General features: G+C 38.6%; 2 protein-coding genes across 2 annotated transcripts in view; one reads left to right on the forward strand and one right to left on the reverse strand.

The window, feature by feature from the left end:
• Positions 1-7100, reverse strand: part of LCP2 (lymphocyte cytosolic protein 2) — a 34045-nt gene extending 26945 nt beyond the window's left edge. Inside the window, exons 1-2 of the mRNA XM_054841780.1 lie at positions 6804-7100; positions 3232-3294 (exon numbers count right to left, since the gene is read on the reverse strand). Of these exons, the coding sequence (XP_054697755.1) occupies positions 3232-3294; positions 6804-6881 (141 nt within the window). The 5' untranslated portion in view covers positions 6882-7100. The remainder of the gene's footprint in view (positions 1-3231; positions 3295-6803) is intronic.
• The window catches only part of KCNIP1 (potassium voltage-gated channel interacting protein 1), a 615599-nt gene that overhangs the window by 120765 nt on the left and 471519 nt on the right, over positions 1-23315 (forward strand). The gene's annotated exons all lie outside the window — the stretch shown is intronic.

Genomic DNA, 23315 nt, shown 5'->3' on the forward strand with positions numbered 1-23315 from the left:
AGCAGATGAGCCATTATTCCAGGATTAATTTCAAATTAATGGGACTCTGTGCAAAGATCATTTGTTTTTCTAATTTGGGTTCTAATCCAGGTCTTCGTTGGTGTTATATTGTCACATTGACATACAGGCAAGGTTAAAATCAATCCCTGCTCTGCTTTTAAAAAGAACTGGAAATAAAACCCTCTTCTGCAACAGCTTTCTCCCTAGAGATTGTCAGAGATATCTAAGCTAAAGCAGGTGAACAGGCAGTAAACCATTTTTAAGTCTTCTATTTACTTTTTTTTTCTTTTCATTCTCTTGCTTTCTGAATATTGCTTTTCATTGTGCATTGCCATCACCTAGCATACAGCAAAACATATCCTCCATGTATTTATTATTAAAGAAGTCTTGAGATACTATAATTCATCTCAGTGGACAGTGTCAAACAATTAATATAGAGCTACATCCTGGTAACGTCCAGTGCTACTGATTATGGGTGTGAGCTCAACAGAACATACATGGTCTGCTTGGAATCATCAGCAGTGACATTCTTCCTGGCAATTTTGGAATTATGCTTCTCCCAGTAAATATAAAAGGACAGAATATTTCAAATGCTTTTTTAAACACTTGCAGCTTTAAGGCAATGTGCAATGAAATGCCCTTTGTAAAGGACTGTTCTGGTAGGGACGGCAAACTTCTACCATAGATTCTGATTTTATGCTGTTGTGTTCTACATCTTTTTAGTATAGCTAAAAAATATGGTATTTAAGTGACTTCAGAAGCTAGATCTATTGAATTCCTTCATGTCTGCATAGTGAAATCAGGCAGAGTTGTGCATGATTGCAAAGTTTCAGGGTAAAACTGTAAGTTTTAAAATAGAGCACCATTTGCTGGAGTTTTGTGCTAAGAACATCACGGTGTATGTAAAATCACATGTTCTAGTGGAGATGTAGCTGGAAAACTCCTTGGACTTAAGAGCAGCCTTGGCAGCCTAACAAAAATCTTTCTAGACACTGGGATGGGGGGAGAGTATTTCTTCCCCCTTCAGCCATAATAAAGCAATTAGGTTGCAGATTACTCCTGACCTGAGCTGAGATTTGCTAAATCTTGAGAGCTTTACCCATGCTCCTGCAGAGAGAGTTGGCCCCTCTCTTCGTCCATCATGTGCAACTCCAAGTTTAGGACAAATTAGAGCATTATGAAAACTTTTGAGAAAGTGTTTTGTTTAGTTAATCACAAACTTTGCAAACTGTCTTTGGAATACGGATGGTAGTCTGGTTCTGTCTGTCTGTCTTACTGCTAACAGTAAGAAGTTTCCAATTACACGTTGGTTCAGAATGCTATCATTGATTTTTCAGGACAGAACAAATCCTATCTGTGTTTTCCAGCACTATTTTGCCTCTGGGAGTACTCACAGGCATAAAACACAGAAAAAATGTACTCCCGTTATGGAAATGTCCTGCAGGATTTACTGAAGAATCGTAATTTTTTCTAAAGACTTTTTAAGCTTCTCTCTGAAATTCTATTCTGGTGATAAACCTGACAAATATTATGGGTTTAAACTCTCACAAAAGGGCACTGTTGCCATTTTAAATATTGGAGAATTTTATTTGAATAAGTTACATGGAATCCCTCTGGTTTTATTCGTACTACATCTCAACTGGGCTTTCCGTGGGGTAGCCTGTAGATACAGAAAGGTGACTTTGAAACTAGGATGTTATTCTGATGAATAAGACAGCAATATTTTTGCAGTCAGGTTTACCGTATAGATCTGACAATAGATACAAAACCTGCAAAGACTCAGTCTTAACGGTTTCTTCTGTCCAAATGTAATTTGGCAGTTTCCAACAACTTACAAAATGTAAAAAGATATTTCTTGGAAAAACCATTCATGCAGAGAAGCGGGTTTTTTTTCAAGATTGTGTTGTACTCTAGAATATTCCACTTACAGTCTCCTTTTGTTGTTCTGTTTAACAGGTGAGCCTTGAACTTTTTTTGCATTATACAATTGACGACTAGGTCAAAAGCTTAAAAAAAAAGTCTCAGTAGACGTGAGCAGCTGCTTGCTTACTCAATAGAAAAACATCCTTTGAATCTACTAGGATGCTTCTGAAGAATTGCTGCACTCTGAGCTGTGTATTTACAGAAACACTCTGGTAATAATAAAAAATTATAAAAATTACTTAGGAATCACACATTTCTTCCTTTTGTTATTTGTACCTCACAAACTTCCAGAATTTCATAATGCTTCCAGAGCCAGAACTCCCACTCCAGCCACAGATCCTTAGTGCTTAAGCTAAGGAGAATCTCTTAGGGGTTAGTAGGATAAATCCTATGACATATATCTGAATAATTCTGACTCCACCCAGTAGGAGGGAGGTGTAATATCCTGTTCTGACAAAAGGTGTTTGAAAATTTTTATGTTGCATTTCAACGAAATGACAAAAATCTTGATACATTAAGACAAGTTAATAAAACATAAGGCTTTAGAAGAGGTATGCATAGACTTCCGCACTATGACTAATTACACAGATGATCAAAATGACTACTTTTGGGGAAAATAGAATAGGTAATATTTGGAAATAAAATGGAAGTAAAATGAAGTAATAATAAAAGCCCTTACACTTCCTCATGGATGTGTATTTAAGACCTGAAAACAGCCGCTATGTCAATGGAAGTTGTCAGCTTTTCTAAAGTTAAGCCAAGTTGTTGGTAAAGCCTGGAGCAATGTCGATTTAAACCCACTGGGCCTTTGCTTACTAGTTCTGGTGCTCTTAAAGTTCATTGATTTTGTGTATTGCTGCAGAAGAAATCTAATGTTAACTATAGAGGCACAAAATAGTGATTGTAATAGAAAGCTATAGTCATTCTGACCAGGTCCACGTCTTCTTTAGTAGGACAAGACTATTACTATGAATACATTATAAATGTGAGTTTTCTGTAGTTAGTATTTGAAAACAAGCACTTCCTATAAAGAGAGATGAATTCAAGAAAATACTGTGGTTTTATAACTTCCCTGTCACTTTAAAAAATACTAAAATACATGCATATTAAACAACATGCTTGGGTTCCCAGCATTCCATATTTAAAGCAAGATGTCTGGCTGGTTTTACCAAAGGCATTTACTTCTCATATTTATACCTCAGTAACCATCTGCGAGCTAAGGACTTTGCATCTGCCAATGCAAAGTAAGGAGTCAAAACAATCACTTGGTTGGAATTTTACAGGAAGGAGTTTTACAACTCTACTTACCAAAAACCTTTGTCCATTTATGCTGTGCTTTCTCACAACTTTCTCACAGTCCTTATACTTTAACTGTCAATGAAAAGAAGATGATTATTGCACCCTACATTATAAGAATGGATTAAGACACTTAGACATACAGCTAGCTTTGAGTAGATGCTTCGAGTTACCATTTTTAAGCTAGAAATATTTGGAAAATAGATAGTTGTGGTGCTGACTGGGATGAACTGTTGTGGAAGACAGGAAATACAGCAAAAACCTACTATCTTGGAATACCGAAGCCCTGATTCCAGGGTTTTGCTGAATTAATGTTGTGATTGAAAAGCTTCCTCTTCTGGATGGAAATTTTGCTTGTTAATCCTGGAAATTATCTATGATATTTGGAAAGCTTTTCCATGATATTATGTTTTACAGTAGCATCTAGGACAAAGGCATGCATTTTAGAAGTTGATCACATACATAAGAAAAGAAAGGTCCCGGTCCTACCAGGCAAAAATTTACCAGTAATTTGGGGGACTTAGGGAGGGAGGGAGGGAGGGAGGGAAGGAAGGAAGGAAGGAAGGAAGGAAGGAAGGAAGGAAGGAAGGAAGGAAGGAAGGAAGGAAGGAAGGAAGGAAGGAAGGAAGGAAGACACCTGAAAAACTAGCCACATTTAGCAAGACATGACTCTTAAAGATTTCCAGTGGGTGTCTTAAGTGTTTTTTTTTTATTTGAATAGTAATAGCATAATGTGAAAACACAGCTTATATTTTTGATCTGGGTAGAATGCTTTTTTTTCTGTTTCAAGTTGATCAAGTCCATACCAGAAGGAACCCAAAGAGTGGGCAAAGTGACTTTTTTAGAGCCTCCAAGACAGAAGAATGCCTCTGGTCCTGTCTGAAACTTTAGTTAGTGAAAGTTATGCAGACAAATGATCCAGTGGTGCTGGGATAATTCCCCCAAAGCAGAGAACACCTAATAGGGAGCATTATATCCTTTCTTAGTTCTATCCTATTTATTCATTTTAAGGAGTAATCTTGTAACTGGGTGTTACATGAGAACAGATCCTGAAAACATCTGAACAGCTGAGAGAATATTTTTAGGAGCCACCTTCAGTTACTCGTATGCAGAAACAGACCTACTCTGCTAAATATTTTAGCAGATTAAGACTTTTGTGCAGACTGAGGACTTAATCCTGTAAATAACGTCTCTTTCATATAGTGAGTGCTATCATGACATTACCAGCACAAGTCTGTATGCAGCAGTGAGCAACTGCTATACTCAGTAGGACACTTCAGTGTGACTGAGACCTAATCTCATTCTGAAAGTAATTGATGAAAAATACTGTTTAGCTCTTAAAAATAACCCTTGGGTTATTACAAATATGAACAGCTTTGCTTTTTCTAAAATAAATTTAAAGTCTTTAGACATAATTTGAAAGTTTAGTTCCTTATTGGTCCTTCCCTATTTTGAAGGCATGGTTTAAATTAACACAGACTTTAAGTTAACACACCTAGAACCATGTTATTACTGTTAAGTACGAAGAATTCTTATTTGACAGAAACTGAGGACTTTATTCATGCCAGTAATACGTCATAGTATTGTTACCTAAATTACTGATATTAAGCTGGCTGAATTTTGCTAATCTGAAGGTATAGGCTAACAATGAATTGGCAAAAATCTTACCACTGCCCTGTGTCATGACCAACCACTTCAGATGAGAGAAGATTTGAATGTGATTGTCCTTCGAAAATCATCCCACAATTATCTCAGTTTAGAAGGAAAAAAAAAATAAAAATTGCTTGTCCCTCTTGGACTTGAATCCTGGACTTTGAACATACGGCTGCAGGCAAAATATATTAGTCAGATGCAAATAAAGCAGTCCTAATGGTATGTGTGAGGGAAATTGTATGAGTTTATCTGGGGAGGAGATCTGGTCACTTGTGGCAGTTGCCCAGAGCTGGCTGACTTAGGCTGACATTATTGTTTTACACAGATGTCTCAGATGACTTGAAGTAGTTTTTTCCCCTAATTGACCTCCCCAAAAGTGGAATGCCAAGATTATCTTTATTATGAGGGGTATCTGGATCAGTAGAGGGGAGGTTCTCAAAAATTAATGTAACCAGGCCCAGGCAGTTATGACAGAACTTACAGTTAATCCTTTTATCACTGTTAAGAATATCATTATCAACTCTTTCAGAAAGCCATTTCCCCTCTTAGTCTCTTGGAAATGGTGATCCAAACCACCATGCACCAAAGTTCTAATGTTTTTTGTATTCGTCTGAAGCTGCCTGTTGATAATGAGCTCATCTGTTCCATCTCCAATTCTTCATTTCATTTTCCTGTGCCACTAACCCCTGCACCCTAAAATTAGAGGTTTGCAAGTAGTTGGCAGTTTCACTTCTCTGGAGATTTGGTAGACATAGACTTTGTGTTTGATCTGCTTATCTTTATTAGCTAGTTTTGCATTCTAGTATCAAACTTGCGTCAACTACCCAAAGAAAACTCTCATAGTGTTATAGGAGCCGTTGAAACAATAAATTTCGTATGATTTCAAAATGAAGCCCAAACTGTTCCAGGTTTTACAAGTCTAGTCTGACAGCTGTCTTGAAAATTAACCAGCTATGCTGGCATTACTTGCAAATCTTCCCAAATCTTCTGACTGATCTGAACGTTACATTCCAGACTGACAGTTTTGGACTCTGGGATGAACGTATTCAGTTGCAAAGCAGATGAAGCAGGCACTATCTCTGATGTGAGTTGAAAAATAAGCAATTTACAGAAAACACACAGAAATGAAATTTCAGTAAAATCAGCTTAGTTACACATTCCTGAGTGTTTACAAATGTGCCAGCTTTGCTTTGCAGAGGCTATATATTGGCAGTGAATTCCTGTATTGCCTTTCAAAGTATTTCTTCAGTGTGAAAACTCCTCTGCATTGTAAAATGAAATTTATAGATCATCACAAGTGAAAAAGGTGTCAAAAGAAACAGGAGTTCCTAGCTACTCACACAAGGTAATGTCAGAAAAAGTAACAGTGACAGGAAAAAAGGGGTAGCTAGTAATCTTGAGCCATGAGTTTTGCCCAAGAATTTTTAGAATAGGCAAATCAAACCAAAAGGTGAAAGGTTTTTCCAGCTGAGCCTAAAATAATCAGGAGTTTGTGTATCCACAACCGTGAAATTCCTGGCTGGGTTCTCATGGATGTGATTACCAAAGACATTCAGAGGCTCATTTGTGAACACTGAGCAATTTGAAAAAAACCACTCTCCTCTGAAAATCATTAAAGAAGACTTAGAAAATTTGTAATCTTCACACATTAATGCCTTTTACAGCTGTTAACATATATCAACATTTGTTGTAGTAAAGTGTATATTTCCTCTGAAAAGCCGTGAGTTTCTCTTAAACCCAATTTAAAACACACTTTCAAGATTCATTTATAGATTTCACTGGCAGGTTTAGCTCAGCTTCTTAATTGTCAGTGGTTTTGCTTTTAGTTTTGCAGCAAGGTTAGCCCATTATAAAACACGTACATTTAGCACAAACAATGTTACGGTAGTTTGCTCCTCCATCATACAAAGACAAAACACAGTTAAACTTACCATCCTAAAATATTCTGCTAAGTCATCTGCGTTCCATGTAACCACGTCTGAACGGTAGGGAATGTTTCGTAAATCCATCGTAACTTTTCTTCTCTAGGCAGTTAGAGAACGTTCATAGCAGTACTATTGATGACACAGCCATATATTCTCTGCGTGTGATCACCTCCAGTGTGTCCAGTAATTCCTTGCCTAATACCCAGCTGCTTCTGTTTAAGACTGTGTTGTTTTGGGTTTTTTTAATTTAGAACTATGTTGTTAGGACATCCAAGAGAGATACTGCTTCCTCTAACACAAAATGGTCTCTTCTCAGAAAAGTTGTCAGCTAGTCAGCCTTACCACTTCCTTTGTCTGAATATAAATAAGTAAACAAGGAAGCACAGCAAAGTGTTGAAAATTTTCTGCCTGCTACATATAAGTAAGCTCTTATGGACCCTATTTGCTTGTAATTTCATACATAAATATTTACATATTTACACATTCTGTACAGTATAAAAATATTGTCATATTTTGCATAGACAATATTGTCATATTCTGCATAGACGTTGCTTACTGCATCTGTGCAAGTCTAGCCCAGGCAAGCCCCCCTCCAAAGAAGAAAATGTTCACTTAAGAGAAACTTCCTCAACTTACCTCACTACCTAAAGTGTCACATTATCTTTCTTTGATTTGTACAACAATAAAAGGTTATTGTTGGAGTTGTACATAAGGAGGCATGCATGAATTAGGGATGGAATTACAGTCAGCATTCCTTCAAATAAGGAATCTCTCAGTGAAACTAAAAAATGGACAAGCTTAGATGAAAAATTATTACATTGTCATTGTTTCAGTGTTCCATTTTTCAGCTACCTCTAATGAGGGTTTTTGTGTCTGAAAAAGAATCCACAGAACCATAATATTACTACAGGGACATGATAGACTGCATCTGTCATGTATAGCCAATTCAGACACCATCCTATCGGTAGGTCCCTTTGGTGAGGCTACATTTAGTAACTCCAAATGTGCCCATTTTATTAAAAAAGCCAGCATGTCCATTCTCCCTCCTGTTATTGTGGAGCTTCCTCCCAAAGTTGTGCTGGTATGAATGCCCAAGGTCACTGTTCACATCTGCTCCAGCAGACTGCACAAAAGGTGCTATTTTGTGAGCTTCCTCTATTAGTAAGAGTAGATGCATAGTTCTGAAGCACTGGAAAGGAAAGTTTCTCTTCTTTCTAATGAAATGCATCACTCTTGTTATTTCTAGTCGTTGAAGACCTTCTAACCTTGGGTCTGTAATTTGCAAGTGCATTGCATATAAGTGCATGTATTTGAGATCATATCTACAAGTCTCTATAATATTGTGTATAAGAGCTTTCCTTTTGAAATTCAGTCTGGTTTAAAGTAGCTTACTTTTTCTGGAGAAATTTTGGTAAATGATAGCATGGTATTTAAAACTCTAAACTGCTGTAACAGCTGTTCTAAACAGTGTAGCATGTATCAAACACATGATATAGCTGTGGTTTATGGGTTCTTATTTGAAATGACCTGTATGAATCATCTGAGGCATGTACTGACGGTACCACAGAAATATCATCACCTCTTCATTGTAAATCTAGGTCTGGGGATGAAGTAGGACTAAATTAACTTGTGACAAACAATCCCCAAAGGAGAAGTTTTTTTGATGGTGTTTTATCAGCAGCGGTAAAGGAGAGATTACACAGCATACGTCTCAGACACCCAATCACACACCATGTCTTTCAACAGAGAACAAGTTTCTTGCAGTACAGAGACAGGAAGAAGCCTGTGCTATAACTTATAATTGTTCGTTCTATTACAGTATTTCATTACCTTCTAATCCAATTTCTATCCCAAATCCAGTGTAGCAGCTCCAATTTCAGTTGTGTTATTCCTTATTTGTATTAACGTAAAACTAATTAGTCTGGTCAAAGTTTATTCTGATGATGTTATAGAGGAATCATAGCATCACATTTATTCTGGTGCTGAGACAGAAGAAAAGCAGTCACCTTTAAAGTGAATCTCCTAGTCTAGAGAGCAACTAACACAGAAATTCTAACACATTTGTCTAATCATTATTATTTGCTTGGATCCTGTCTGTGTCACCGTGAGTACATTATAGCTACATGCGTATTTCATGCATTTTGCAAAACCCAGCTGCACATGTACTTGAGCTTTGTCTTTGTCTAGAACTTCTTTTGTAATGTGATAAACACATAGGATGTGGTGGCCAAGTGAGGCTTGCTGAGGATCACTTTGTATTTTCTACATTTGAATTTTCAGATACTCTGCTAGATTAGTCTTAACAATTTTAAATTGCATTTCCAACCTATGTGTATATTTGAACATATCAATGGAAAATGTTGTTCAGCTCGCAGATAACCATGCATGAGTCATGGCCTCCAGTCCCAATCAGACTGCAGAGAGTTGTTTTGAAAAATGCTTTTAAATGTCTGTCTGTGTGGCCCAGAAATGCAGTGTGGCAAATCCCATGTTCCACAAAAGGAAAATCTTGATCCTGGACAAAAGACTCCACATTATTTCCTCACTCTTTTAATGGTTCTCCTGTTCACTTTTCCAGTATTTTCCCACTTGTTTATTATTTCTTTTTCTCTCTTCAGAGTCGCTGTTGTTACCTCCAGAATTAGCATTTTCTCCCAGGTGCTTCTGTTGCCTCCAGTGTCCTCTGCTCAGACAGGCAATTCCAACACTGATGCTCACCAAGAAAGGAAATCAAGAGAAAGAAAAAAAGGAAAAAGTTGAATGTGCACACTTGTGCAAGCCCCCATGCCAGAATCTCTAGTCAGATTTGGGTAAGAACATAAGGGAGGATGTCTGGGAAGCAACCACATCTGATTTTTACAGAGGAAGACAGAAGCAGGGATAGCATTAGAGTGACACTCCTGACTGTCTGCTGGGAATGATCACATGCTTTGAATCTTAGTATTCAATCTTATATTGCAAGAAATGAAGACACAATAAGTAGGCAACACAAGATACATCTGTTCCATAATATAATTTGTTATATACTTCAGTTGGCAATCTTCCATGAAATGGATTTTAAGCTCTTAGGTTTTCAAATAATAGCAAATTAGAAATATTATCACATGCATGCCTTTTCCATTGTGACCCTTTTTTTTTTTTCCCCCTCTTTTTAAAGAATTAGGTCTTTTATAGTTGATGCCTGCAGTGATACAACCTTCATATAAAAAAAATGTGTCTCTTCAAATAACGGCTGCCAGTGGCACAGTTCTTTCAGATGTAGCGGTCGTCTGGTGACTGATCTTTGAAAATGTGAGAGTCTAACCATTTCAGGCACTGCAGGATGGAAATTCACACTGCCCACATTCTGCCGCCTTCAAAGAGCCTCAATATTTTCCATTTTCTCTCACCTTTCTGGTGGTCTGTCCTACAGCACCCTGTTTTAAGTGGAGCCAAGGGCTTACTTTGAACAGCTTTCAGAATGGCTTATTTTTCTAGAATAACTCAGTTTATGTGTCAATTTTCCTAGAGCAAAGAAAAAAAGTTCAAACTTCATAAGAATTTAGTCTTCATGTTCATCTCAGTCCCAAAGCAAAGTGGATCTTTATGCCATGTTTTTCTTTTGCCCTGCCCAACTTTGTTTTTAAAAGACTTGGGTGCTTTATTCCTTTTATCCTGGGACTATTTACCATTGCCAGCCTATATATACTTTCATTTTTACACCCTTTAAAAATCACCGTGGTATTGTTATATATTCTTTGCTGTCTTTAATAATCACTGAGCCACACTTTCTACTCCTCAAATGTTCTTATCCATTATTTCCTTAATTCTTGTAGTCAAGTGTTAACCTTGACTTTGCAATGTCTGTGCATTAATACAAGGTCCAACACTGAGTCTTTGCCAACTGAAAAAAGCTCTTTTCATAGAATCATAGAATCATAGAATGGTTTGGGTTGGAAGGGACCTCAAAGATCATCTAGTTCCAACCCCCCTGCCACGGGCAGGGACACCCTCCACTAGACCACGTTGCCCAAAGCCCCATCCAACCTGGCCTTAAACACTGCCAGGGATGGGGCCTCCACAACCTCTCTGGGCAACCTGGGCCAGTGCCTCACCACTCTAACAGTAAAGAATTCCTTTCTAACGTCTAATCTAAATCGACCCTCCTTCAGCTTAAACCCATTACCCCTTGTCCTGTCACTACACTCCCTCATAAACAGTCCCTCACCATCTTTCCTGCAGGCCCCCTTCAGGTACTGGAAGGCCGCAATTAGATCTCCCCGGAGCCACCTTTTCTCCAGGCTGAACAAGCCCAACTCTCTCAGCCTGTCCTCATAGGAGAGGTGCTCCAGCCCTCTGATCAGCTTCGTGGCCTCCTCTGGACTCCCTCCAACAGCTCCATGTCTCTTTTGTAGGAATGGAACTACGAGTCTTCCTCACCACCTAGTGGCTAAGTCACAGACCGGCACCAAACACTAACCAGTGACTGCTGTTTCCAAGAACAGGGTTGGACACTGAATTGCTGACACTAAACATTTCATACTTGGGTTATATATATGGCATTTCAGTGGGCCTAGCAGTCGAGGTAGATGCTAACCAGTCTACCAGCATATGAAATATGCATTTTGAATAAAACTGAGATTCTGGCTTGAAATCCAATTTCACACAAAAAAAAAAAAAAAAAATCTGCGTACTTTATGAACTCAACCCTCAGCAATTGTTTTCTTGTATGGAAGAAAAATGTGAATACTTGAAGAAGCCTATCTTCCATTGCTAGTGAATTGTGTTACTTTGAGTAAGTGGAAATATGGAGTTTAGGCAATTACAAAATCCCCGAAATCCTAAAATATAGCCACTAGAGTGCAGCTGAGCTCTATTCAGAAAACAGTGTCAAATACCTATTAAGGTGCTAAGAAAAAAAAAAGACAAGTAGTTAGAGGCCTTCTAGCAGGAGTACTGGTTTTTTTTCAGGTACGTATTTTGTTCTTCTGTTAGTGTCATAAGTCACTGTACTTTCAAAGCTGAAAGTGATGTTAAGCTGCAAGGAAGAGAAGCTTTCCCTGTAGTTGGGTAAAACACATGTAAGATATAGTTGCTTTTGATTTTTTTTTTTTTTGGTTGATAATATGGCTTTGAAAGGATCTTCCAGGAGTGCAAATGCAAGAGAAGACATTTGTGGAAAGCCTGAGAAGGGTTTGTCAGCAGTGCTCACCTTTGGAACGGGAAATCAGCGTGCGTGGGAGCTGTTATCCCTAGATGGCGCCGAAGTCCGAGGTATTCCCATCCAGTGCTTCAACAGTATGCTTTCATTCTGGGTTTTTTTTTTTTTGGGGGGGGGGGGGTTGGTTGTTTTTTTTTTCTGGTACGTGTTTGTTTAAAAAAAAAAAATTAAATCTGTTCAGCAAAGACAACTGAACAGTAAGAAAAAAAATCTGATTTTTATTTCATCAAAGTTTTTTAAACAACAATATTTCAGTTTTATCCAACTATTCTAACAGCTAAATAGATTATGATTATTTCAACTCAGCCCATTTTGTTATTGTTATCAAATGAATTATTGACACCAGTAAAAAGCTTATTGGGTCTGACAGATTATAAGTGACCGCTTTTTATTTAGGCAGGCAGTTGTTTTTTTAAGCTAAACAAAGCTAACTTTATAGAATTTGCAGAGTTTACACTGCTTTCAGCTCAGGTCAGTACTGGTTAACAGCATCGAATTTTGGTCATTGTACCCATCACAAGAAAGGCTTGACAACCCAATAAAGAAGAAAACACTTGCTGTTACATTCAAAGTCAAAATCTGGAGTGAATGTTGCAATTGCAGAGCATCCTGTCTATACACAAACTCAGAACTGGATTCCAATCCTGGTATATTTCAAATTCTCTAAATATTTAAACAGCTTACTGAACAATAAGAAAACCACTAGTGATTTTGCAATGCTGAGAAAAAGAAAAAAGCGTCAACAGCTTATACACTGATACGTGTTCATTTCAGACTTTCATGGGAAACATTTTTGTCTGTCTGAAAGTCTGCAAGAGTGAATTTCATGCCAGATCAGAAAACACGTTACTTGTGAGACCATTTTGATGAAAATAATGATATTTCAGCTTCTTAGTTACATTTGCAACCTAGTGGTGCTATTGGCGCTTTCTTTTACTCCTGCAGTGTTCCTAGCAGACAGAGCAAGAAGCTGGGAATGAGAAGAAATGCTTAGCATTCTCATCTTTGCAGCACACGTTTTTTCTCACAGGCAGAGAAGACACCATCCTATGAATGCCAGAACATTTCCTCCTCTACAGACTTCCTGATGGCTTCTGAACCAGTAGTTTAGATGCTTCTAAACCAGCATGGTCTGGAGGCACAGACATCTAGGAGGAGACATAAGCTGCTGCTAACCAACATAGTCTCAGGTATAGTTTTGTTTTTAGTGTTAGTTTTGTTTTCAGTACTTATATTCCTCCCTATGACTGGCTCAGAGTTTCCAAGGAGCTGAATTCTTGAACACCCCATGCTTTTCAAATTTTCAGTGTCACCTCATGTTCAAAACAAAGTATGTTTTTTTTTCTCATAAACAAACATTTTGCATATATTTTAATTTGTGTATGTGTATAGTACTATGAGTGGTCTTAGAAACCATTCTTTTTAATTCTCTGCCTTATTATGACGGAGGCTCAGCACCGATCAAAAGTAATTATCTGGTTGGGGCAGTCCTAACCAGTTAGATTTCTCATCCAAGATGTAGATTAAAGTCTTGGCAGTGTCAGAGTAGGATCTCACCTTGCTGCTTGTTGATAAGTGACACAATACATTCTGTCAGTAGGGACAGGAGTCCCATTGCCCAAAGCAGTGTAGGGGTGTGATTTGGGCTTCCTTCATTGGCTACAGTGGTGTAAAAGCTCAAAACTTCAGAAGGAATACCCGTGACCGCTGAACTTTCACACACACTAACAGACTGCATTAGCTGGTGCTGCAACTTCAAGACATGGTCCTTTCCCAGCCTCTGGGTTCTGTATTAGTGCTGCTCCTGCTTGTGCCAGCATAAGCAGTGTTGTGACCACATGAGGAAACAGGATCAGGGATTTGGCTGTATTAGCTAATCTAACAAAAAATAATGATGAAATGGTTAGTTTCAGACTGTACCTCTTCCCTGATAGGGCTTTGCTGTTTGACTCTGCAAGTGGTTATGCCTGCACAGAGTATAGCAAAGCAAGAAAATTTTTTGGCGCTGGGTCTGCGGGGAAGTCTGGGCTGTTTCTTTTGGCAGCAATGCCAGTTCAGACTGTACATTACATTCTAACACAGGCAAAGTGGATCGTCCAGAAAAAAGTGGGAACCGCCTTCATTTTTACTGCGTAGTTAATCTCATTTCACCATCTTGTTCTGGCTCATGGGGCATTCATGCCTTTTTATTTAGGATTTAAACTTACAGAATTAAAATCCTATTTCCCAGAGAAAGTTGAGCATTCTTTTATGTGCTTCTTACTTTTTGACTGTTATCCTCTGTATAATTTAATACAGTGCAGAATTTAGACTTTAGCTTCAGGTAATTTTATTATAAGTGACTTATAAATAACAAGCTGTGACACTGAAAGAAAGCTGAAGGCAAAGGCAAATACTGAAGTGTCTGAACTGTCTGCTACTTAGCACAGTAAGTGTTGAAAGTTTCCTACAACTGTCTATTTTTAACTATTCTGAAAACTCCCACTTGTTTCTCATCCCATATCACTTTTACTCTTAAGTTATTCAGATTCAGTAAAGAAAATTCTGCATTAAGGTCCTGAATGATTGTGTGAACTGCGTATATGATACCAAGCCTGTGAAGAAATAGAACTGTTCTTTATTATACTTATTTGTCTTTTATGTGGTGGTTTGGGGGTGGGGGGGTGGGGTGGGGTTGCTATAGAAAGGCACAGTTTGTCACTGATCTTAGATTCTGTGAACAGATTTTCTTTTTAGTGTCCATATACTGTCCTGCTGGGCACTTATGCTCACCACACTGGCTTGTGATGAAGTTCTGGTGATTAGAAAAGTCTCACATCCAGATGTTATTTCTGGCCTATGTGCTCTGGCTTGCAGGAATTCAGACATGAGAAGCTGGTTTGCCTTCAAAGGTAGTATCTCTTCATCCAAGGACCTTCTCTCTTGTTATGTTATATAGATTTGACTGTCTTCTACTGTCAGCCCATGCCTCTGCATTTGGAAATTAAAGAGAAGGCAAGCAAGCCCCATATTTGAAAAGATGCTTTCAGTCTTCCATACAGGGAGCTGCTGATCTCAAACAGTATTTATAAGCTAATAGATTTTCTAAGCCATTATGTTGCTCACAAATTAATCTGGCTCATGATATAGCATGTCTGGATGCAGAAGTAATGAGTGTCTATAGACAGACTGCAAGCACCTGCTCTGCCAGCAGAAGTCTCTCTTGTATGTCAGTCTGAAAGACTCAGCTCTACCTTTCATCCAGTTCTCACTTAGAGAAATTCTGTCCTTGAATCACTCAAGAGTATTTGTCCGTTCCTGTGTATCAGGGTCCTGAGGGCACTAACAGGCCCTAATGGTCCTGACTAACTTCACCTGCGACCTCCACCCACCCATGTTCTGGGTCTGTATTTAAGCTCAGCTCAGGACTCTACTAAGATATTTGTTGCTGAGAACTTTAATAGGCAGAGAAAGGTCTCCTCAGATAAGGTAATGGTTGCTTTCCAGTAAAAATTTTGTTTTCAAGCAAAAGTTTCTGCTTTCCTTTCTTCATTGCATCAGTCAGAGGCTTGAGATAGTACAGAAGTAGGGATAATGAATGTTTGAATTGCTCTAATTATAGCCATTTAAAGGTATGGGCTGCTCAGTGCTCTTATTTAGGTGGTCATGTTAATTTAGCATGGTCTTGAAAATGAATCACTTCTTAATGTTGGTAGTTTCTGGAGTGTGAACTTGAGGATAAGTTCCCTGATGCTGTTACAAAGTGTGTGTGGGACTGTTAGATGCTTTCTCTCTTACCTAGCATTTGCTTTGATTTAATGGTGTTGGGGAGCTGAACTAGTTCTCCTGTAGATAAGACGGACTGTAAGGAAGGAGTTATATGAATCTGGTTTCTTGCTGTGTAAGATGTATAAACAGCATATGGGAGCAAGATGACAGACATCAAGCATGCATCCTATGCAGCTGGGTGCACGCAAGCTGTGTGCTTGTGGTACAACTCCAACTGAGAAGCTATATTGCTATTTTAGCTGTCAGTCAAGCACAGGCTGTTAATTCCTGATGAGGAGTGGGACTCCATATCCCCTGTGCCACAACTGTGCAGCTACGACTGCTTTCTGATTGTAGTTTTCACTCTTCTAGCTGGTGTGGCTGTGGGAAGAAGGGCTGTACTTCTTCCCTTCTGTAGGCTGTAGACATACCTACTGTTACACCTGCAAGACCACTCTTACTGAATTTCTTATGTATTGTCCAATCTGATTAATCCAGACTGCTTGGATGTTTGTGCCAACTCCTGTTAAAGGTTGGCTTTGCAAATTTATATGTATGTACATCAGCTATGGGAAGTTTTTTTGCAGTGCCTCAATAAACAGGTGAATAAGGTGAATAAGGAACTTTAAATTTTTCATGCTGTTGTTGCTGCTGCTGCTGTTCTTAAGACCAGTCCAAGTGAGACTGGATGTGGTCAAGATACCTACTATGACCTGGTAGAACCAGGTACTCATTTACCTAGGCAGGTTTGTTCTTGCTTACTAGTTTGAGTGTTTAAAGGTCAGATGCAAGTTAAATGATTCTTGCAAAATGAGACACTGATATCTCTAATTAAAAGGGTAAATTTAAAACCCTTCTTAAAACTGTGAATAAAACTTCTTATGTGCGGGCTGAGACACATACCTCCTTTATTCCTTTGCACCAAAGCAAATGCCCTGTAAGTAAAATTCAGAGCAGTGTTGGGGCCATTCTTTTCCTCTCTATCTAGGCAATATACGGAAACTATCTCTTTTCATCCTTGTGTACTTCTGCAGCACCAGACTTACCTTTGTGCTATAATGGGTTCTGCGGTATGGATGCAGCCCTCCAGAGGATATCTGGTGAATTGATGGGGTTTTTGTCTTAATCCAACCAAGACAGAATCATTATTGATCAGCATGAAGTTCTGTAAAGAGATAAATATTGTGTTAAGGCTCCTGGAAATGGATCTGTATACAAATCTTGAATTTACTTGGCCTTTCCTTAGATGCCATTTCTAAAGTAAAATTGTTACTATTTACATGGAGATAAATATCTATAAACAGGAGGAAAGAGGGAATATCTTCCATGGCACACATCCCATGTAAACAGCCTGCTAAGCGAAGTGGTTGTGCTGCTCAGCCAAATAAACAGCTGCCAGTTGCAGACTGCTTGTGGATAATGTTGAGAATCTAACGGACAGCGTAGTTCCAGAACGTGCTTTGGCTGCCTGTGTTAGTGGGTGGACAGGTTAACAAGAGAAGCCATTTGTACAAAGGGAGCTCAGGTTCCCATTCGTGCTCAACACCAATCAGAGCGATGTTAATACAACTTCTGTCTGAATGCAACTGCACATATAATCACATTTGCTTTGCAGGAGAGTATGTATTGATTATAAATTAATAAAAATCAGTGATTTCTAGGTATTCTTAGCTTCAGGCTCCAGTTTCTTAAATCTCAACATTTATTGAGACAATTTTTGGTAAGTGCAGAAGTTCATTTTAAATAACTAAAAGCAATAGTGTGGTTCTGTGGCTGTGAAGCAAATCAAAGCTCTATTACCCCATGCTGGTTACAGAGCTCAGGTTAATGTCATTTCAGTCTATATGGAGGAGGAGCTGGTGTGTCTGTGTGGCGAAAGCAGCATGGTGGCATTGGTGGAGAAAATGTATGTGATGAGGGCAGCAAGGACACCCTGTCTGCTTGTTCAGTGTTTGTAGGGTTACTGAGGAAAAAGCTCCCAGGAGTAGTTCTCACAGGAGGAAGTGAAACTGGATTATGGGGGGTGGAACTGGAGGTGGTAAGCTCAGGGCCAGATCTGTTATGGAGGTATATGGCCAGTGATCTGCTGATATTTACCGGTTTTGAAGACAGACTCAGTGATTCTTCTGTGAGAAGAGGGACAAGTCCCTGACTGATGCAGAAACAAGGCATGACAGGCTCACCTTGTCTCCCTATAGGCTCTGCTATGGGATGAGATGTTTCAGCCTGAAGCCCCATGCAAAGCGGAAAGCTGCATGAAGTTCAGAAAAATGCAATTTGTTAGAAATGTGCCTTAATGACATAAGAAATACTTTCTTCAGAAAACATGAGAAACTCATACCCCATCTTCTTGGGGTAATATAAAATTATTGAACAGTGTACAGAGTCACTGGTTGCAGGGACAGGAAAATAGGGCACTTCTGAGGCAAATGTTTGCAAAATCATGAGCAGTAAGAAAGATGAGAGTATCAACTGCAGTCATTGAGGGTTCAAATCAGTTCAAATCTTCAGCTGAACATGATCTTTTCCAGTTCTCTTGAAATACTCCATCTTTACTTTAAGTGCTATATGTTGGTGTAAGTCTTTTGCTTATGAGTCACTGACAGGAGACAGAGGGCCTGATCCAAAGCCAGGTGGATGGCATGGAAAGACCCAGGCTGGGGCCTGATATGCACTTTGGCTAGAGCTAGGGTATATTTGCTTGCTATTAATAAAGGCGCTCTGTAGACTTTAAAAATACTTCCATTCCAGCAGCTAATACTATGTCCTGAATGCCTTCTGTTAAATTCATAGATAAGGATTGTAGCAAGAAATTCTTGGCAGGAGCAGGGTAGAAAAAGCACTGAGGTAGAGACTGGGCATGATCCACTTCAAATGTGGCCTTGGGTATTTATAGTTTGAAAGGGTTGATGAAAGGAAGAAAAATCACCTGAGACTTCTTAAATGGTAAGAATCGGTCCCAGGTGGGGAATATATAAAGAGAAGGCTGGGTGGGAAGGGGAAAAAAAGTTGATTATAGAATTAGAGGTGTTCATTTTACTGCAGCACTTGCTGGAAGTGGTACAAAATAATTTTGTTGTATTTTAAATGGGCACAGGCTTTGCGTGACTGTATTGCTTACAATGAGATGATACTTGCTATTTTTCTGGAGAGGAAGCCCAACAGGCAGCTATTAATTCTGTAATGTAACCTATGGGAGCAGTTTTACCATGGCTACAATGTGTTTCAAGGTAAGTATTTTTATTTATGAAAAAGTAGTAAGCAAGCTAAAACTGTGGGTAGGACTGGGAAAGAATTCAAATCATGTTGTAAGCATAGTGCTTTCTGAGGCAGAGTTAGTTATATTCATGTCTTGAGCCACAGCATTTCCATTTCCCTGTGTTTATTATACCAGAATTATTCATGAATTTACATCAGGTCTGAACACGGATCTTTGATAGAAAGATTTTCCCCTTCCTCTCTCAGCCAGGCACATCACCATTTTCTAAAGCAAACTGTTGGGAATGAGGTATGTATATTATAACTTTTCCTAATTTAATTATTTTTAAAGATTTTTTTCTGGAAAGCACTAAGTCACATTCTCTGAGTCTTGTAACAGAGAAAGCTAATTTGCTGAATAAGCTACTGGTCAGAAATCAGGTGATGGGGAATCTTGCACGGGGAATGTAAATGTCTGCATAACTGATGTTTTTCATTACACTTGTTTTTCCCTGCAAGCTCTGCATGCAAAGAGGAAACGCATTTAAAGTGTAGCAGGAAAGAAAACAGTGTCTATTTCCACCTAGACCACAATGATACTTTAAATATCTCCTTTACAGCTTTCTCTTACAGTACCGCTTTGCTGCAACTGAGAAATGGGCCTTACTGTAGCAGCTGCTTCTTAAAGGCACCCCAGATAACTTATGGAAAGGTCCTTCAGGAGTTACAGAAACTCTCAGGATCCCAAGATCCACAAAGCCCGCTACCTAATATTAGGTATTTCAGCCTGCTTAGACATGTTACATTTTTACCGGAGTACCTTGCATGTATACGAAGCACTGCTGTTCTTGTGCTGGCTGGAGTGTCATGAATTTGCATTCTTCACAGCTGCCTTGTGCAAAGCACGGTGAGACTAAGCACACAATGCTATATCCTTTTATAGACCTTGTAATATGTGTGACTAGCTAAGTTGAGAAGAGAAAGGAGGGTAATTTACATTTTACAAATGAGGGATTGAAAACTTCACTAGAGCAATTTAATTTTTTAGGACTGACTTGTCATCATAGACAACATCGTCCTGTGGGGGTGCAAGATCTGTTCCTTCAACCTTTCCCTTTTGCTAACACAAACATGTAGGTGTGGATGAACTGGAAGGTGCTTGGATGTTAGAGGGATGGGCATGGTATAGGAACCTGTATAGCCTAGAATATCAACAAGGTCACAGAGAAAGCATATAGTGGAGCAGCAGCTTTAATCCATGTAGTCTGAGTTCCAGACTAGTGCATTACCAGTCTTCCAGAATTTGGTAATAATTTAATCATTTGGCATAAAATGAATAATTTTGCAATACAGAGATGTTATTTAGTTATAGTATTTTCTGCACTGTGGTAGCATCCAATGCATATTTAGTCAGGCAGCTATTTTGCTATTACTACTTATTAAGAAAGGATTTCTTGTGTGGGCAAGGTGTTGCTGTGCATCCATTTAGTGCTACAGTGCCTGGCAACAGACTTATGAGAGCACAGGTAACAGTGTGGCTGTTACGATTTGCGTGAAGACACTGATATGCCCAGAGCAGCTAGTAAAGACAGATAGTGTAAAGATGACTTAGAGCCAGCTTTGTATAGTTATGGTTGTCTTTGGCTTAAGGGAAAACCAGTCTCTTCCCCCATTTGAGTCCTACTCTGCTGGTTTTATCATCTGTTATGATCTATGAATGAGACTTTGCTTTGAGTGGACATGAATTCAGTGTCAAGTCAGATGACTTGGAACCAACAGCCTTTGTTAGGCTGAATGCAATAAGACAGGCCCACTTCAGAAGTATTTTGAACCTGTTTATAGGTAGCTTCGGATGAGCTGTGTTTAAAATGAGTTGCAAGTGATGCACAATTCATGTAAATTTAACTTCATCCTTCACAAAAGAACAATTCTGAAAAGGAAAATATGGCAAAAAATTGAGTTAGATTTCCCACTGTTGAAAGCTTATGAACAGCAGTTAATGCAGTAAGCCTGATAATGAGGATGGAGCGTGGTGTTAGTGAGGCCTTGACATTAAAGGAAAAAAACCCAGATGATTCTATGGGACTGCAGTGTTGTGAACAAATGATCTATATTCAAAAGAAAGAATAGAGCAAACATTAAACTTTAATAGAATAATCTCAGGGGGAAGATTATTTTCATGCAGGTGAACATTTTTCTTATTAGCATAACACATGGTCACTTTTGTAACACGCATAATAATGTTGTTCATCATCCACTTGTTTTGTGTAAAGGTGAAGTCTCCTTGGAAGTATAGTCAAATAAACTAGCTTGCTATCCACTTTGGAATGCAATTCTCCCTGTGATGAGGGCATATTTGAGTTCTAGGCACTACTTCAATGCCAGTGGAAACTACACAGGTTTTTGAGTATTTGAAAGAAAGTATAGGGCTATTGCTTTCCATTAGCCACCTTTAGAGATTGGACATCCTTATGAAACATCTGTATGTACTCATCTTAATGTGTCCCTTGTGAGATAAATAGGATTCCTACCCTAAATGCAAAGCATGGAGAGTGATTTGTTCCCAAAATTTCCAAGCTGGGTACATGAAGTGAGGCACCTGATGTCTTAATGAGGAATTCTTATGTAGAGATGAGTGTTGGCAGGCACTGGCTTATTAAAGCTGCCTAGGAGTTGAGGCTCTATTTTGAATATTTCAGAGCCCCAGTGACTGCCAAAGTTGGTTATAACTTCAGATGTAATGTTGAGGTGCGTAGCTCTGGTAGTAGACCATGGATTGCATTGGGAGTCAGATTGTTGGGAGTTGGTCACTACTTCATTCTCCCAGCCTTTTCCCTTTCTGTACTGTTTCAGATGTGCTGCCTTAATTGGTGAGAAAGAAGAGGAATGGCTTTACAGGCTTAGTATAGTCTGCTATATGGATGGTCTCAATCACAGAATTAAAAATAAATATTGTTAAGTAGAAAGTTTAATAAAGAATTGATGAGCACTGAAGATGTAATTACTGGAGGCTGAAAATCACTTAAGATAGATAATATATGCTAGCTGATATCTGGGCCCCAGATGAAACTACATTCTGAAAGTTAAATATTTGTTGCAATGAAGTTTGTTCTGTGAATATTCTTTGCCCACTCCATGATCCAAATATCTTACCTTCCAGATTCTTAAGAATTTCATATTATGCCTAGAGGCAATAAGTTGTTGCAGTTTACGCTTTGCACTTGGTCCAGTGTTTGCTTTTTATCTATTCTCACACTTGTTCTTACGAGCAGCACGCTCACTACCTTTTCATACAGAATTTCTGCCTAACTCTACTCTTTCCTTACTCCCTCCTGCACTAGTAACCACTATTTTTTATAACTTAAAACTAAACCCAGTTCTACAAAGATGTGTTTATGCACAGCATAAACACAATCTGTATGTGAGTTTAAGCTTGATTTTGTCTGCTTTCTTTATGCAACTATTTTAGTTTCTTTAAAACCCAAGTACATTAAAGCAATGTTCTCTGGTTTGCAGTGAGAACACTGTACTTTCTCACCTCAGTACCTGTCATTCAAGCCTACCACAGGCCTCTTCCAAAAATGTTACAGACTTATTAGAGGAGGAAGGTGGGTAATCTAGTGATAGGAGCAGGAGACTAAACTTGGATGAAATCAGATAAACATCTTGAGCCTTTGATCGGTCATCTGTGAAATGGTTCTACTAATGTTCTCATCGTGGGAGGATTGAATTTCCAGGGAGGATTGAGCTCCCCGGCTCCTGCTGAATTTCCTCACTGAAACACTGAGTAACTCATGGAGATGCCTGGGACCTTGCTGGCTCTGATAATCAGCAGAAAGAACATGTAAAGAACACTCCATTACTACTCATTATTTTGGGAACACTAACATATAAATATGTATTTGTTGCAAATGTAGGCTATGTCTAATTCATTTATGAATGCCTTCAATTATGGCTGGTCATGTTGTATTCGGAGTTCAATTTTTGCATGTAGAAAAGAACCCACTGTGATTTCAAATGTAAATCAGCAGGATTTGTGCTCTTAACTTGGAAGCTTTCATAAATCCTATGCAGGAAGTCCATTTCCCATTCTCCCCTCTTAATACTGTAAATCATGGTCAAACTCTTCCAGTGTCCAGGTTTGTATCCTGAAGTAATGAAAACTGTATGGTCAGGTTTTTTGCAATTTTATTATGAACCTTACAATACTATTTTTTTCTCCTTTAAAACTCTAGTGTTTGGAATGTTTATATTTTTATAAAAAATAATTTCTGACCGTTGCAGTAGAGATGTGCATCCAAAGATCTCAAATAATAGAACCCGAATGCACGCTTAAAATGCACTTAAATATGTAAAAACTCATTTATGTAGCT

The sequence above is a fragment of the Grus americana genome, chromosome 14, assembly GCF_028858705.1.
Source record: "Grus americana isolate bGruAme1 chromosome 14, bGruAme1.mat, whole genome shotgun sequence".
NCBI lineage: Eukaryota > Metazoa > Chordata > Aves > Gruiformes > Gruidae > Grus > Grus americana.